The following is a 15,732-nucleotide window of genomic DNA, read 5'->3' as shown; positions in this document are numbered from 1 at the left end:
TACTTCTCTTTTGAAGAACAGAAAGATCGCTCTTCAGTCCTTAACAATGAACATTGTTGAATGTTTACTTACATACAGCCAAGGATTCTTCTAATGTTCCTGGCAGTTCTCAGTATAGCTCAAGACTTTCTGCACATTAAATTAGACCAACTCATCTGATCTTTTCTTGAGTACTTTCTTGGAACAAGTGATATTTATATTAAGTTACGGGTTTTCAGTCCCCCACCTCCCCCCAATTATTCTTAGTGAGGGAAGGTGATGGTCTTTGTTCTTAGGATCTTCTGTCTGTTTGAGTGTACTTTTCAAATATCTAAGGGTCACTTGTTGATACACTGCATTCCACTAGGAGGCTGTTTAGGATTTTTGCTTTGCTTCGTGTTTTGCTATGCTAAATGTCTAGAAGGACAACAGTTGACATCACTTTTCTGTAAGGAGCAAATATTTCTTGTTTTTTGAAGTGTGACTCATCTTTGTAAGATCTGCTTTTGCTGTAAAACTCCAGCATCTGCACCCAGAAGAGTTTAGTTAGTCAAGCAGATTCCTGGGTTAGATGACATCACCTGGGTTAGAGAGGCAGAGGCTGAGGCTGTCAGGAGTCCGTTGGTGGATCTGACTTTGAGTCATTTTCTGCTCTGGGGTTTTATTTCACAGGTTTCTGATACTGGTCAACATCACCCAGCCTCGTGAGGTCAAGCACTTTGCTCCTTTAACATTAGCTTGTAATACTAGCTTCCTTTTAATATATTTGTACATTTGAGACCAGTAACAACCAAACTACGTTTTTCCATCCTCAAGATATGAAAGTTATTTTTCACGTCCGTTGCCTCTTGCGTTGTCACCACTCGTCCCTCTGAGTTCTTGCATTCTCATGGTTACTGTTGCTTCCCACTGGCTCTTAACTGAGTGCTGATGTCGTGTGTTTGGGACCAGATCTGACAAGGAAGGTGTGTAATTAAATTGTCCAGTGGTGGTACTCTCACAAAAGATGTCTCCTTGTCATTGCAAATCACCTAAAGAAACAGTAATTATGTCTTACTCTGTCGATTGTTAGAAGTGGTTTTTACCCACACCTCAGTTTTATGCAGGTGCCTCAATTTAAGAAATCAAACCTCTTTGCTCTTCAGCATGCTGGACTATGACACCGAGAACCTGAACTCTGAGGACATCTATAGTTCTTTGCGTGGAGTGACAGAAGCCATCGAAAAGTTTAGTTTTCGAAGCCAGGAGGATCTGAATGAGCCCATTAAGAGAGACAGCAGGAAGGACTGTGATGTAAGTACCCGCAGACCGACAGGGCTGTGTGTCAGTGAGGGGCACTCACCACCCCGGCTGAGAGGGAGCTGTGTGTCCACTGAGGGCTGGTCCTGAACACTGACTGCGGGGTTACCGAACTCCGACGTTATTTTTTATCTCGCAGTTAGGATACAATGGTTTTAAGAGGCCCAAGGCAACTTTATAAAATTGCAGTAGCCCTCAGCTATCTTGGTGAAGAACGTTAAATGCCGTTTTTCTCAATTGGCTTTCATTTATCCTAGGCATGGTTTTGTTCCTCTGATGTGATAAAAACTGTGAGCTTGTCCCCCAAACCAGCGTGGCTCTCCGGGAGCTGTAGCCTCCTGCAGAGGTGGGCAGAGTGGCAGGACACCGTGGGGCGGGAGGCGCGGTCGGGGCCAGCCTGGGGCTCAGGACAGGTCTGCAGAGGAAGTGACGTCACCTTCTGAGCATGAAGGCCACGAGGTCATGAGGCGCTTGTCGGGTCAAGAAGGAGTTTGTTGTCCAAGAAGGGCCTGTGAGAAGGCAGAGGAATGGGGGTGGGCACAGGAGGATGTCCCCCTGGGGTGGCGGCGGTGGAGAGGCCCTGGGAAGAACGGTGCTCACAGCAGGGGGTGCACGGCCAACGCCCAGACTCTCCTCTGGGGCCACTGGCGACGCTGAAGGATTTTTAACCAGGGAAGTGGCGTGGTCACGTGTACATTTGGGAGGGGCTGCTGTCCCTCCGAGATGGAGGAGGGCTCCGGAGGAAGTTGGGTTGGGTGGTGCGCGAGCAGAAACAGGAGAGCCGTGGCGTGTGGCGAGCACTGCCGTGGAGGTGCTGTGGCAGCCCAGTGAGATGGCGGCGCAGGGGCGGGAGGGCTGGCGTGATGAAACGTCCAAGCAGACGTAGCCGTTAGGCCTTCAGATACACCAGCCTGGAGTTGAGGCTGGCGATTTGGGCTGGAGATGGAGGTTTGAGAGACACGGACTAGATGCTTGATGGTAACTGAAGAACAGTACGTGACAGCAGCCAAGTGGAGGGTAAGGACGACATGCTAAGGAGCATCCACACTAAAGGAAAGACAGGGAAAGGAGTCAGGAAGGGCTGAAGGTGAGCGGAGGAGAGTGGTGTCGAGGAATTTGAGGGGAGCTTTCGGGAAGGACATTCCAGCCAAAGAGGTCTCAAGTCAGATGTGGGCTGAAAGGGCTCCATTGGATCTGTCTTTACTGTCTGCATCACGTACTCTAAACTAAAATATTTAAACCACACAGTTGTTCACCGATGTTTTGATGTGGAGCCAAGACCTTTTCTTTGCAATCGGGCCCCCCCGTGTGGACTTCTGTGTTGTTTTTTGTTTAAATAGATCTGAGCCCTTGTCACAGCCTGCGGACTCCAGGTTCCCTTCCTCCCGGAGCCCACTGGGTGTTGTGAGCAGAGTTGAGAGCAGAGCTGGGAGTGGACATGGGGTTGAGGGGTGACTTGAGCACAGGCTGGAGATAGGGGGGCGTCGATGGGGGCTGTGCAGTGGGAGAGACCTGGCCTGTCTGCAGGCTGACGGGCCAGTGGAGAGACAGGTGTTGGCTCTGCACTGGGAGCATGGACGGTTTGTGGACACGGGTTTTTAAGGACCTGAGGGCTTGGGGGTGGGGGGGTGAGATGTGGGCGCTGGGGGAGCGGGCCGGTGGGAGCAGGAAGCGGAGGGTGTCCATGCTGACTGCTGTCCACGGCCGTGCTTGTGCTGAGGAGACGGGAAAGGCTTCCAGAATGCGTGTGAGGAACTTGGGGTTGGGGCGGCGGGTTCTGCTCAGGGAAACAGAAGTTCTACGGGAGCAGCAGAGGCCCCAGGAGAAGCTGGATGATGGAGGTATGTAGCCCGCATATGAGATTCAGAAAACATGAAAAGAGAAAAAAGAAAGAAGACATCTTGGCGAGAACCCCGTTAGCATGTCAATGTGTACCTTTCTATTCCTTCAGGTGTGCTTATGCACGTGCATGGGTGTAGTGGTGTGTGTAGCATGTTCTTTAAGACAGAGGTGACCTCATAGTGTGCCTGTTCGGCGTAGGGTGTGAGCACTTTCCCAGGAGTATTCTTTCACGTGCCTTCTTATGGCCGGACAGTAGTTTACAGTAAGGATATAGCGTAGTCATGTCTTCATTGCCCTGTTTGGGAACATGTGAGTTGTTTCCAGCTTTTCAAAGTATAAAAACACTGTGCTGGAAGTTGAAAGGAGTGCTGCCTGGTGGAGAGAAAGAGAGAGCAGGCCAGTACCGGGACAGGAGCAGAGGGTGGGGGGAGCAGAGTCCAAGAGGGGCTGCTGGGCTGGGAGGGGGCGGCAGATGGGGCCCTGACAGGTCGAGGCTTAGAGGGGTGGGGAGGGGAAAAGGAAGAGTTACGGGAGTCCAAAAGTCAGCGTCTTCGCCACTCGTCACCAGATGTCAGCTATGAAGCTGCTATAAAACTACACTAAACGTGGAGGAGTCAGGCGCCAGCATCTCTCTGCTCAAGCCCGACCAGCAGGCCCAGTCTGGTCAGACAGTCTCTCAGGGCCCACATCACATCCAGGGGGAAGATGGGTCACACAGGCAGAGACGAACACAGAGGTGTGGACATCCAGCCTTCCGGGCAGTTATAGAAATGCCACATGCGTATCTGTGGTTCCATTTCACTTCTAAATTGTCCTGCTTTGTTTCAAGTAGAAATTAGAGCACTTGATGCCAGAATGGACCTCAGGAACGAGTGTAGTGTTGATGGCCTGGGAAACTGATTTTAAGTTTCATATCCTTTATCCAATAGTCTAACTTTCGGCAATCTGTGCCGAATAACAAACTTGGCAAAAGGAAAGAAAGATGTTACACAAAGTAGTTTGTTTCAGCATTATTTATAATAGCAAGAAACAAAACCATTAAGGAAAACACAGAAGGGGAATCGAGCAGTAAATCTTATTGAAACATAAGAAATAGTGATATGATTAAACATAATGGTTACAAAATTTTACTTACGTGGGACGTGCTGATGCTGTGAGGAGAAGGACGTGTGTGCACAGTATCGTGTGCACTGCGGTTCCCGCTCTCTGAAACCTGCATGCAGACAGAGACGGGCGATGTAACACAGCAGGTTAAGAAAGTAAGATGTTGTTGTTAAAAGTGATTAGTATTCAGAGTTTAGCTTTCTTTTTTAAATGTCTGAAGTTTTTAAACCCTTTCTCCTTTTATAAATAATTTTTTCATTATAATAATAGTATATGTTTTACTTTTAGAAGAGCATTACAAAGAAAATTAAAATCATCCATGAATCATCTTATACTGAGAGAAAACCCCTGTTAAGTCTTATTGTGTTCATACCTACACACATATTCTTTTATATCTTAACAGTTATATTAGGACAGAATCTTCTGGGTGAGTGTGTAAGAACAAAGTGCATCCCAGCAGTTCCACTAGGTATATATCCAAAGGAATTGAGAGAAGGGACTTGAACAGATATTTGTGCACCAGTGTTCACTAGCCCAAGGGTGGAAGCAACCCAAGGGTCCATCAGCAAATAAATGGATAAACAAAACGTGATATGCACGTGTGATAGAATATCATTCAGCCACGAAGAGGAATGTGAGACTGACACACAGTACAACATGATCAGTCTTGAAAACATTACGCTTAAGTGAAATAAGCCAGAAACAGAAAGACAAATATTGTGTGATTCCACTTACACGAGGTCCGTAGAGTAGTCAGAATCATAGAGACAGGAGATAGAACATAGGTTACCAGGACTGGAGAGGGGCAGGGAGTTACTATTTAATAGGTACAGAGTTTCAGTTGGGGCCCAGCGGTTTAACTAGTTGAAGACAAAACTCAGAATATATTAGGAAAAAAGTTTTCAGAAAGTATTAAAGACCTATTTGAGCAGTGTAAAGACCACCTCTGAGAGTCAGAAACACCCAGAGGAAGAGCCATCTGCCTGGGGGATGCCGAGTTCTCCATAGTGAGAGGTTTCACCACCAAGGGGGAATATACCAGGGGACTCATGGGTGGTGGGACTGTGGTAGATCTCGAGAGGGTTTGTCCGTGGTGTTGTGTCAGGGTGTCAGTGAGAAAACCCGCCCTGTCGGTGGTGAAGGTGGTCGGCTGGGGTGTCGGCACCTGAGATTCCTGGGGAACTGTACTGGGGGTGCCAAGGGTGCAGCCTGCCTTCTCAGGGGCTCCTCAGAATTTCATGTCACTAATCTGTCAAAAATGTTGAGTCGAATTAGTCATCAAATACAGGTAAAACAGGCATTGCTTGTAAACTAATGAATGAATAGATGGAAACATAAGCGTGTTCTGACCCCTTAAGGTAGCTTATGAGTTAGATATTTATACGTGGAGACGCTAAAAACTGTCCTTTTGTCAGTGGCCAGATTTCAAGTGAGAAATCTCTGGCTCTCCTAATACTTGTGAAGACTTGAAGGAAAGGTTTGAGACAAGTATTGAAAAGGAACTGACAGTGTGCTGTGCCCCAGGTGTCCCGCGACGGTGGCATCGCCTCCCCGGCCACTGAGGGCCGGGGTGGCAGCGACGCAGTGGAAGGAGGCCGCACGGCTCTGGACAACAAGACCTCCCTCCTCAACACCCAGCCCCCTCGCGCCTTCCCAGGGCCACGGGCACGGGACTACAGTCCCTACCCCTACTCGGACACCATCAGCGCCTACGACAAGACAGCCCTGAAGGAGGCCGTGTTCGATGACGACATGGAGCAGCTGCGAGATGGTTCGTCTCTCCTGGCGCTTCTCCCCCCCGCCATCAGGGCAGCACCGGGCACACCAGACATGCGGGGGTGGAACAAGGGCCTGCTCTGCTTGGGCATGGGGGGCACAGAGGACCCACAGGGAAGGCCTTGCAAAGAACCACGCCCCAGGCGATGATGAGAGCAGGGTGTGGGTGTGGGCGTGGGCGCTGGGGGCAGCTTCCCGGTCCTGCCCTGTGGCCGGGGCCCCAGAGCCCTGCCGGGGCATTGCCCGCGGCTTGCTCAGCGGCATTGGAGTCAGGTCTCCAGAGCGTGTGTGTCACCTTCAGTCCTGTAGGCGGGAGGGGATCTAACCAGCCCTGGGCACCTGTGTGGCCATGTACTGGCTGCTGGGATAGAGGGATCACTCCTGTTGCGCGGCTTAGGAAACCGAGGTTCAGAAAGGTGAAGTTGCTGCCCCAGGTGTAACATGCTTGATATGGAGCAGAACTGGTCTGGGTTTTTTTTCTGAGTCTTATGTTAAGACCAATGTGCATTACTGAGTAACGAGTGAGTACGTATTGGTATGATGGTATTTTTATCTGAAAGTGATTTTTTTTTTCTTTTTTCACCTCACTGACGTGGACACGGTGTTTTGGTTTATTTCAGCTTAATAATTAATTTTTAAAATTTTATATACATATACCTGGTTTCCAAGCCTGCTAGTTTATGTTGCCTTTCGATTTCAAATGAAGAATTAGAACCGTAAATCAGGATTCTAAGCAGTTAGCATCCATTGAAGACCTGCTGTGTGTCGTGAAGGGTGTGGCTTGTGAGGCCACACGGGAGGACAAGACACAGCCCCCAGCCCCAGAGCCAGGGTCTGTCGGGGAAGCAGACTGGTGGTGGCAGACGCACAGGGGAGAGCCATGGTAGCAGTGGCTGCCAGATTCGTGGGGGCACGAAAGTCAGAAAACTGCACTCTCAGTGGATCAGGCAGCGACGGGAGCCTGAGACGGAAGGGAAGGCCTTCCACTGTCTGAGAGCACAGTGGCTTCAGGGCTTGAGAGCATGCCCCCTGTGGCTGTTGACTGCTGCTTGCTGGTGGGGAGCAGGTCAGTCTGTACCCAGCCGTCCGTCTGCCGGACGGGAGACGGTGGAGGTTTTATTCGTGCTTGCACTTTCCAGGAGCCGTGGACAGTTTCCTTTCATTGCTCATAGAATTGGTACAGTGTTTAACTTGCTCAATTATTGGTGGTGTTTAAGACAGACTAGAGATTAGGATGTTGGCTGTCATTTATCCACCAACTGTATACTAAAAGGCTTAAAGGAAAAGGTGGGATAGCAGGAGGGAGATGAGAGAGTTCTTAAAGACATCAGCTTTCTTATTTCTTAGAAGCCAAAGAAATATACGAGTACAAATTTAGGTTCCTAATGATTTGTCTTTGTGTTTTCATCCTTTCTATTTAAAATGAAAATTCAGAGTTGAGGTCTCTTAAATGCACGTGGAAAGAGGACGGGCACGCCCGCTGCCATGTAAGCCATGGGCCAGTCCCCACGAGCAGTTACGCTGCTGAGCTTGGCTGGTCCGTCGGCCTGTGAGCGGACAGCGCGTGCGTAGCCCAGACACCGCGGTCCGGGTGTGTTTACGCTCTGGACACGCAAGACGGGAGCAGGGGTTAACGGATCAAATGCGGTGGTGGAGGGCCTGGGGGAGACGGTGCCCAGGGGGTCTGAGAGCAGCGAGGGTGGTCCCTCCCAGTGGGGCCTGGCTGAAGATGGTTGCAGAGAGCAGAGTTGGGAAGAGGAAGAGGGTCCAGGAGGGGCTTTGGGAGGTCCCTTCTCTTTGTCTGAAATAGGAGGGAAAGAAGCCGGTCAGGCCGGGTGGAGACACTGCGTGCCGCTCCCTGAGCACTTGTCGCCTGTCCTCACAGCTGTTTACACAGTTACCCTGGCGAGCTGACCCGCTGAGGGGGTGGAGCGAGGCCGGTGGGGACCTTCCGGGGGGCGGGGCGGGGCACTGAGCATCTGTCTTGTGTCCCCCAAGTGCCCATCGACCATTCGGACCTGGTGGCGGACCTCCTGAAAGAGCTGTCCAACCACAACGAGCGGGTGGAGGAGCGCAAGGGCGCCCTGCTGGAGCTGCTGAAGATCACGCGCGAGGACAGCCTGGGGGTCTGGGAGGAGCACTTCAAGACCATCCTGCTGCTGCTGCTGGAGACGCTCGGGGACAAGGACGTGAGCTGCCCCCCCACCGGCCCCAGGGCACCGCTCCCCCCCCACTCTCTGTGCTGTGCTTCCTGGTGGCACCAAAATGGTTCTCAGGTTTTCTGAGCCCCAGTTGGCTAGCAGGGGGACGTTCTTAGCGGAGACAGGCCCCATCCTGGCTTCCACACGGGTTTTTTCTGTAATTGGGTTTGTAGTCGTTGAGGGAAACTTGTTTCTGCTTCAGGTCCCTTTCACAAAATTTCTTAACTTTGTTAGCATAGAATGTGTTTTTTTTTATGATGGGCTTTTTTTCTTAGGAGTTTCGTTATGCTTCTTGGCAGTTGCGAAGTGAGAGGTGTGCTTGGGAAGACGCTACTACATGCACCTTCCCCGGGGCTCCGTCTCGGCTCACCCCTGTGTTGTTAACAGTTCCAGCAGCAGATCCCAGAAGCGGAGATCATCTCTGTTTTCTCTTATCGTCTATTATCATTTTTAAAGTAGAAAGCCTTCTTCACACTGGGACACTTGAACAGGACCCTTTGAGGGGCGAGCGCCCCCCCAGAGGCGCGGCTGCTCCCTTGTGTGTGTGGTGGCAGGAGTAAACATTAGCACTTCCGTGGATTAAACTCTGTAAGTGAAAATCCATCCCCGTGATCCAGGCTTCGTGTAGGCCAGCAGAAACACAAATACAGTAAGTGCGGTGAACAGCTCAAGGGGCAGGACCAGGCACATTTCGAGGAAGTTGGATACAGCCCAGGGTAGGGGTCGTGCTCAGGTCACGTTGATGGTGGCTTTGTCGGAAGACAGGTGAGCGGAGGCGGGGGCATGTCACAGTGATCCCATTTGCTCTCTGGTGCTTAGGATGCAAGGTACAGTGTAGGGCGAATAAAGGGAGAAGAACGGCGATGAAAGACCTGTGCTAGCTTTTCTTAAGACAAAGGGCATATTGGCCCCTGAAGCACTCCCAGGGGTTGGGTCTGTCCGGAGGAGAAACGATGTCATGGAGAGGGCAGGAGTAGTGTGTGAGTGTGTGGACTGTGCAGGTGAGTGACAGAGAATCGGCATGTTCTGTTTGGCTGTGTTTGGTGTAAACTCCATTCTCTTTTATTGAGATTAGGCATCTGTTTGGAATGGCTTTCCTCCAGATGCATGACTCAGGCAGCTCGAGTTCTCTCCAAGGTCCCCTCCCCCACGACCTGCTCACGTAGAAGGTCAGGACTATCGGCAGGTCTGCCGCTGTCCTGAGAGTCCACAGGCTGACAGGTCGTGTCATGAAACGTGTAGGTGCTCTTTACTTGTCCTTTTGTGTATTTTACAAAAGGGTAATGTGTACACTTAAGCCTCAGAAACTCTGGAAACCCCAGGAATTTGATAATGAGCTGGTCAGTCGTCCTCCTTTGGTCTCATTCAGGAAGGCTTCCTGGGGTCCCTCTTAGGTGTCCAGTCCTGGGGTGTCCCCATAGGTGCAGCGCCTGCCCTCGTGGAGCTGGCTGTCTGGGGGCCTCTGTCCAGTAAGTGTGGCATCCGTGTCGCGGTCCCTGCAGGGCGCCCGGGAAGCCCAGGCCTGGGAGCTGGGTCTTGGGGCCCCCGCTGACCGTGTGTGTGTTGTTTGCTGATGTCTGTCCTTGCTCTCGTGCCCCAGCATTCCATCCGAGCACTGGCACTGAGGGTTCTGCGGGAGATTCTGAGAAACCAGCCAGCGAGGTTTAAAAACTATGCAGAGCTGACCATCATGAAGACGCTGGAAGCCCACAAAGACTCCCACAAGGAGGTGAGCCAGGCCTGGGTGCACACCCCCTGCGGTCGTGGGCCCTGAGCAGTGGTGCGGGCTCCTGATGCCTCCTCCAGGCAGGCGTGCCCTTTCCTCCGCATTCAGGGCTGGGAACGGAGATGGGCAAGCCTCGCTCCGGACCTTCGGCCTGCACAGGAGAGTTAGGGGAGGCCGGCACGGGCGGACGGGCTCCCCGTCGTGCACCGGCTCCTGGACGTGTGAGACGCCCGCACACTCTGCTGGGGGTCCAGGCTCCACAGGCGCCTGTCACGGAGCAGGGAGGACGCAGTTCTGGGCCTGGACACGTGTGCAGACAGCGGACGGTCCATGCATCCTCGTGCAGTCGCTTGCTGAATTGTCCTAGGCCCGGTGCTCCCAGTCCTTTGCGTACCGAGAGGTCTCCAGAGAGTGGGGAGGTGGGTGGAGGCACCCTAAATGAAGGTGACGTCAGTGACACCCTTCCAGGAAAAGCCACTGTGGAAAGCAGCTGTCTGTTTAGAGGTTTAGAAAACGTCATACGAGAGACAGCGAGCTTTTCCCCAAAGGGAGATATAACCATGTGGTCAGTTCCGTCTTTGGCTCCCGTGTGACTCTTGTGAGCACAGTCGTGGGTTAGAGGAATTCTGGTTAGAGCAGTTCTTATGTTCATGGCAGGAATCACACCCTCGATCATGGGTGTTGCTCTGTTCAGCAGTTACGTGGCTGCTGAGCAGAGGCGGTCTGGCCGCCTCCAGTTCCCACCATGACGGTAGGATCGGCGAGGGGAGGGGGGGGTGTTCCTCTGCCTGGGCCTCTCTCCTCGCAGCAGTCCGGAAGTGCAGCCCAGGTCCGGAAGTGATAGGCGTGTGTGCAGACCACTCACTCACACTTCTGAAGTCCGGCTCGGTTGCCTGATGGTGATCGTGTAACCACTCAAGTTTGAACAAAACACTTTCTACATACAGTAACTCATTTGAAAATGTGGGGGCCAGATAAGCTAGCAGTAGTCGACATAGTCATTCCCAGATGAGGAAGAGGGTCCCGGAGGTCCTGTCCTGTGTCAGGTGTACGCACGTGGTGGTTCCTGGCAAAACCAAGATGTGAACCAGGTCATGTGTCTTTCAAGGGGCTTGTGCTGCCTCTTTTTTTTTTTTTTTTTAACCATAATAGCTTCTCCTTAATGAGAATACACAGTCAAAAAACCTAAATAAAATGGATGTTCTTTACATATATATGATGTCAGTTGTTTTCAGAGGGGGGGACACGCTGAGAATGTGACATTGAGGTGACACGAAGCCACCCGCACTGTGTGGCAGTCACCAGCCACCCCCTTGGGAGATGTCTGTCTTTACAGTGGGCCTTCTGATCGTGACCTTCAGAACTTGGGCAGTGGACCCCAAGAAGTAGACGTTACCAGAATTTGCTCTTTACTGTTCACGTGAGGGATCTTGCTTTTTTTCCCCTGCAAAACGAGAGATTGAGGAGAGAACGTTCCTGGCTGTAAAGTCCTTTAGATTGCGTAAGGGAGACAAGCAGAAAATACCTGCTGCTTAAAGCAAATTTAGCAGCACTCAGTTGCCGTGGAATTCTTGTAACCCAAGGGTCTCCACGCTGCTGTCACTGATCTTCTGATAAGGCAAGCAGAGGAAACATTGTGTTCTGGAGGGAGTGCCGTATTGGCAGGCCTCCCTGCTTTGCGTACTTTCAGACTCACCTTGACTTGGTGCCCTTGTCGTTTTCCTCATGCAGCTTCACACAGTCCCCGTGCCACAAGCTCCTCACTTGGGCACCTGTATGTTGTGGTTTTAGGTATGGTTTTTGTTTTTCTTTTTCTTTTCCTTTAAAATTCTTCTATGTGGTCTTTCTCTGATGTCACCAATCTGTTTTTGTGTTCAGGGTGGCTAATTAGATGACATGGTTTGCGTGGTGGCCGTTGTGTTGGCATATCACACGCAGTATTTCTCTAGTAGTTATACTTTCTCATCCGTACGTTCAAACATCTATTCAGACATCATTCCCACGTTTACTGGAAAGGATCCCAGGTGTTTCTACACCCAGTTACTAGTCAGACAGACCCCGAGTCTCTCTTCCTGTCTAATTGGCACTTCCAAAGTGTGCTCATCCCGGGCAGTCACTCCGGGAAGAAGCTAGTTGGTTTTGTGTCCACAGGCAGGAGAGGAGGGAGGCGGACTGGCACAGAGCTGCTGTGAGAGACCTCGTCACCAGACGTGCCCTCCCTTGGCTGCGGTGCCAGTGGCCCCGCCATTGTGCACGTGGTAGTTCTGGCCGTGGGGCCATAGCAGTGAAGGACTTCTTGAAATGCAGTTTCTATTGCTGAGATGTGTCATAAAGCCCTTAGGGAAGATGCATAAAGCAGGGCTGAGGATAAGCCAGGGGCTGTGTTCTCAGGGTCTTTAATGGGGGCTACACGTGCAAAACACTGTTCTCACACGCTGCAATGTGCCAGGCGCTAAGTCCATCTCAGGCGTCAACAAGCAAGATAGAGGATTCGGGTACCAGTTTAGAGTTCTTATTTGAAAAGCTGGGATTGGGAACTCCCTGGCAGTCCAGTGGTTAGGACTCAGCACTTTCACTGCTGGGGGCTTGGGTTGGATCCCTGGTCAGGGAACTAAGATTCCACAAGCCTCGGAGCACAGCCAAAAAATAAATAAATAATTAAAAGTTGGTGTTTGTCAGATTCAACATGTTTTCATATTTCCTATTTGAATAAGTAGATCTCTTTCATTATGTAACTCCTTATTTTTATCTTTATAGTAAATAAAATTTGCTACTGACTTTCAGTAGCTCACTAATGAAGTTACTGTGGTGTACAGTAGTGTTAGCTTTCAGCAAACATTTTAAGGGGCGAAGGCCTTGATAGTGACCTTTTAAAATCTTACGCCCACTTTCTGTTTTTCAAAAAAGAACTCCATTAATTTTAACACTTCTTATCTGAGAGCTTGAAATCCATTTGTTAGGGCTGGTACAGAATCTCTCCTTCAATGATTAAGAGAGGATTTAGACTTCTTAAGAGCATTGATACTTCTAATGCAGTTCTGGGGTCAGTGAGAGTACAGATCTAGAGACGGGAAGCCTGGATTTTGGTCCAGCATCCAGCCTCCAGTCATGCTGTCGGTTTGATCCCCGCTGTCTAAGCCTGTGTAGTGTGGCTACCTCGAGAATCAGACACAGGATGTGGAAGGATGCTTCTGACACCATCAGACACTGTACAAGTGTTGCTGCATAAATCTGTCTTCAGACATCTGTACCAGCTCAGACACACTCGTTTCTTGGCAAACAACTGATATACTAATTATTAATCACATTCAATGTAAGAATAGCTGTTTCTCCCAGGCACTGTGTCTTACATGTGGTACCCAGAACGTTGGGGTCCTTGGTCAATGTTCTGTTTAAACTTGAGAGAAGCACCAACTCTGTTTCTTTGAAGATATTTTATACTTGAGACCGTTTGACCAATTAGGCTTCACTTTTGCTGACCTCAGCCACATTAGTGCATATTCCATTACATTGGCCTATTAAAAGAGGAAAATATCAGCTTCATTTTATGTCACTCTACGGGGTCACCAGACTTTTTTTGTCCCATGGAAGTCTTGGTGTTTAAGGCATCACAATCCAGCCTCAGGTGGTTTGGCATGTTTGGGGAAGTTTGATTCTCAGATAGATATAAAGCAAAGAATGTTGTGTCTCCCAGGGTTTTATTTTGAAATCATTTCTAATTAATTTTATGTTTTATGACTGCAAGGAATTAAAAAAGCAAAGCCAGGCTAAATTTACTTTTCAAATGGAACTTTTCAGGGACCTCTTGGCAAGTATCACAGCCTGAGCAAAGCAGTGATGTGTCAGAGAGAAAGCACGTCAGCGAACTGATGTCCTGCTTCAACTACCAACTAAAATCACTCTCTGACCACGGCTTCACCAGGCCCCCTGTGTCTGGAGTGGCCCCTAGAAGCCTCTCTGTGCAGCAGGCGTGTGTCAGTGGGTTTTGAAGAACAATGCACTGTGTGAGCGTGGAAAGATTACTTCACCTCCCTGGACCTTGGTTTTTTCATCTCTTAGCCCAGGGAGTGGAATGCATGGTTATCTGTGTGTCATCTGGCCTCAAGATAACAGAGGCTGCTATTGAATAACAAACCTAAAGCTTCCTAGATTCTAAATCTCTGGTTTTCTTTGGGCCCAATCTTGGGATATGGCCAGAAGCCCTATTTCCTTTGTAACTTGTAGCCTTTTAACAAAAAGACAAAACCAGAAATCTATATAGTCGTTTAAAAGGTCAAAGTTGCTGAGCCAGAAAGTCTGACACTCGTAGCACAAACTGGTGAATGTCTCATTATTGAGGGTGCAGGGGTGGGGGTGTTGTGGGGCCGCCTTTAGACTTGAAGGAACTTATGGTTTAGTTGAGGTTAGAGCAAAGGAACCCATGTGGGGTCCAGAGGGCGGTGGGCTGGGAGGTGCTGAGCCGCAGCGAGGCCGAGGGAGGGGCCGGGAGGACACGCCTGGGCTGATCCACTGGGCCTGCATGGCCGCAAGTGGAGGTCCCATCGCCCACCCCACAGTGTGGCTGGGACCTGCTAGGCATGGCGTCCAGTCCTGAGTGGCGGTGACTGCTGCCCCAGGTTACTCAGGGCCAGGGGACACGGCCCCTCCTCTCTGGTGGACCCAGCCTTCTAGAAACCAGGTATGATGCCTGCCCTTTAGCTCCTGTAGCCTCAGCAAGAGCATCTTGCTAAGAAAGAAGACTTGTCTGTAGAAAGCAGTCGAGGGACCAGTGTTTAATGTCAGAACCTTGGAGTCTGGAGACCTGGGTCCTCATCCTGCTTCGCCCTGTCAGTTGGCTGTGTGGCTTGGGGCGGGATGCAGCTCTCCGGACCTCGGAAGTGCTGGCACCTGGGGTGAACGGGGGATGCGGGATGCCCTGCGAGGCCCACCCTGCAGGGCTGGCATCGGAATCAGGACGGCGAGGAGGCTGAAAATCTAAGACACTGTCTTTTATCCTCTTCCAGTGAAGAAAGTAGACTGGTTCTGAATAGAATTGTGGCTGAGGTTTTTTGATTTTACGTAAATCAGATATAACTGCATTTCTCTAAATGCATCTCAGAAGGCTATTTAAATTTGGGTGAATAAACTTTGGGCTCCCACATCAGCTGAATTTCTCAGTGTTTCCACTGTAGGGGCCCTCACGTCTCACACTTGAGGCTGGGAACACCAGGAGCTGATGGTTTGGGAGACGCAGAGGAGCTGTGTGCGGCCCATCTTCCGTCTCCTAGGCTTGTATGAGAGGCCAGCCAGCCCAGCGCCCGTGGCATCCTCCAGGGCGGGGACACGGCTGCCTCCTGGGCACCCAGCCTCTCTGACTCCGCACCATTGTCCCCCATCGGGCCTGATTCCACCCCTTGGGGTGGGACAGAGTAAGTCTCCCACCTTGGAGCCTTACCACGTTTAAGACGGCATTGCCTTGAACGTACTTCTCCAGGGGAGGGTGTGATGGCCGTGTGGTCAGAGACCACTCATGCAGACTCTGCCTTCTGAAGTTGTGCGTGTGCATTTTCCAGGAGAATGTCCTCATCAGCTCAGGCTGTGACATAAGGTTTTGTCTTCCAAACTGATGTAAGCATTCTTACAGATCCCCACCTCATTTTACTGATGAGGAAAACTGAGGCCTAGACAGTAGAAGAAACTCTCCCCAGGTTCACTAGCTGGTGACAGAGCCAGGTCCCTAAACGTGGACGCTGAAGCTCTCTCCTTTCCTCCCTCCTTCCCCGGCATGCTGGGCCTGGCAGACGGGGGACTCGAATGCTGGGTTCA

At 50.7% G+C, this 15,732-nt stretch overlaps 1 protein-coding gene across 1 annotated transcript in view; it reads left to right on the top strand.

The window, feature by feature from the left end:
• CLASP1 (cytoplasmic linker associated protein 1) overlaps positions 1–15,732 on the top strand; it is a 265,864-nt gene that overhangs the window by 230,926 nt on the left and 19,206 nt on the right. Inside the window, exons 32-35 of the mRNA XM_057745852.1 lie at positions 1,125–1,272; positions 5,749–5,995; positions 7,999–8,189; positions 9,802–9,930. Of these exons, the coding sequence (XP_057601835.1) occupies positions 1,125–1,272; positions 5,749–5,995; positions 7,999–8,189; positions 9,802–9,930 (715 nt within the window). The remainder of the gene's footprint in view (positions 1–1,124; positions 1,273–5,748; positions 5,996–7,998; positions 8,190–9,801; positions 9,931–15,732) is intronic.

Source organism: Hippopotamus amphibius, chromosome 8 (assembly GCF_030028045.1).
Source record: "Hippopotamus amphibius kiboko isolate mHipAmp2 chromosome 8, mHipAmp2.hap2, whole genome shotgun sequence".
In the NCBI taxonomy this organism is placed as follows: domain Eukaryota; kingdom Metazoa; phylum Chordata; class Mammalia; order Artiodactyla; family Hippopotamidae; genus Hippopotamus; species Hippopotamus amphibius.
This window is presented reverse-complemented; position numbering and strand designations above follow the sequence as displayed.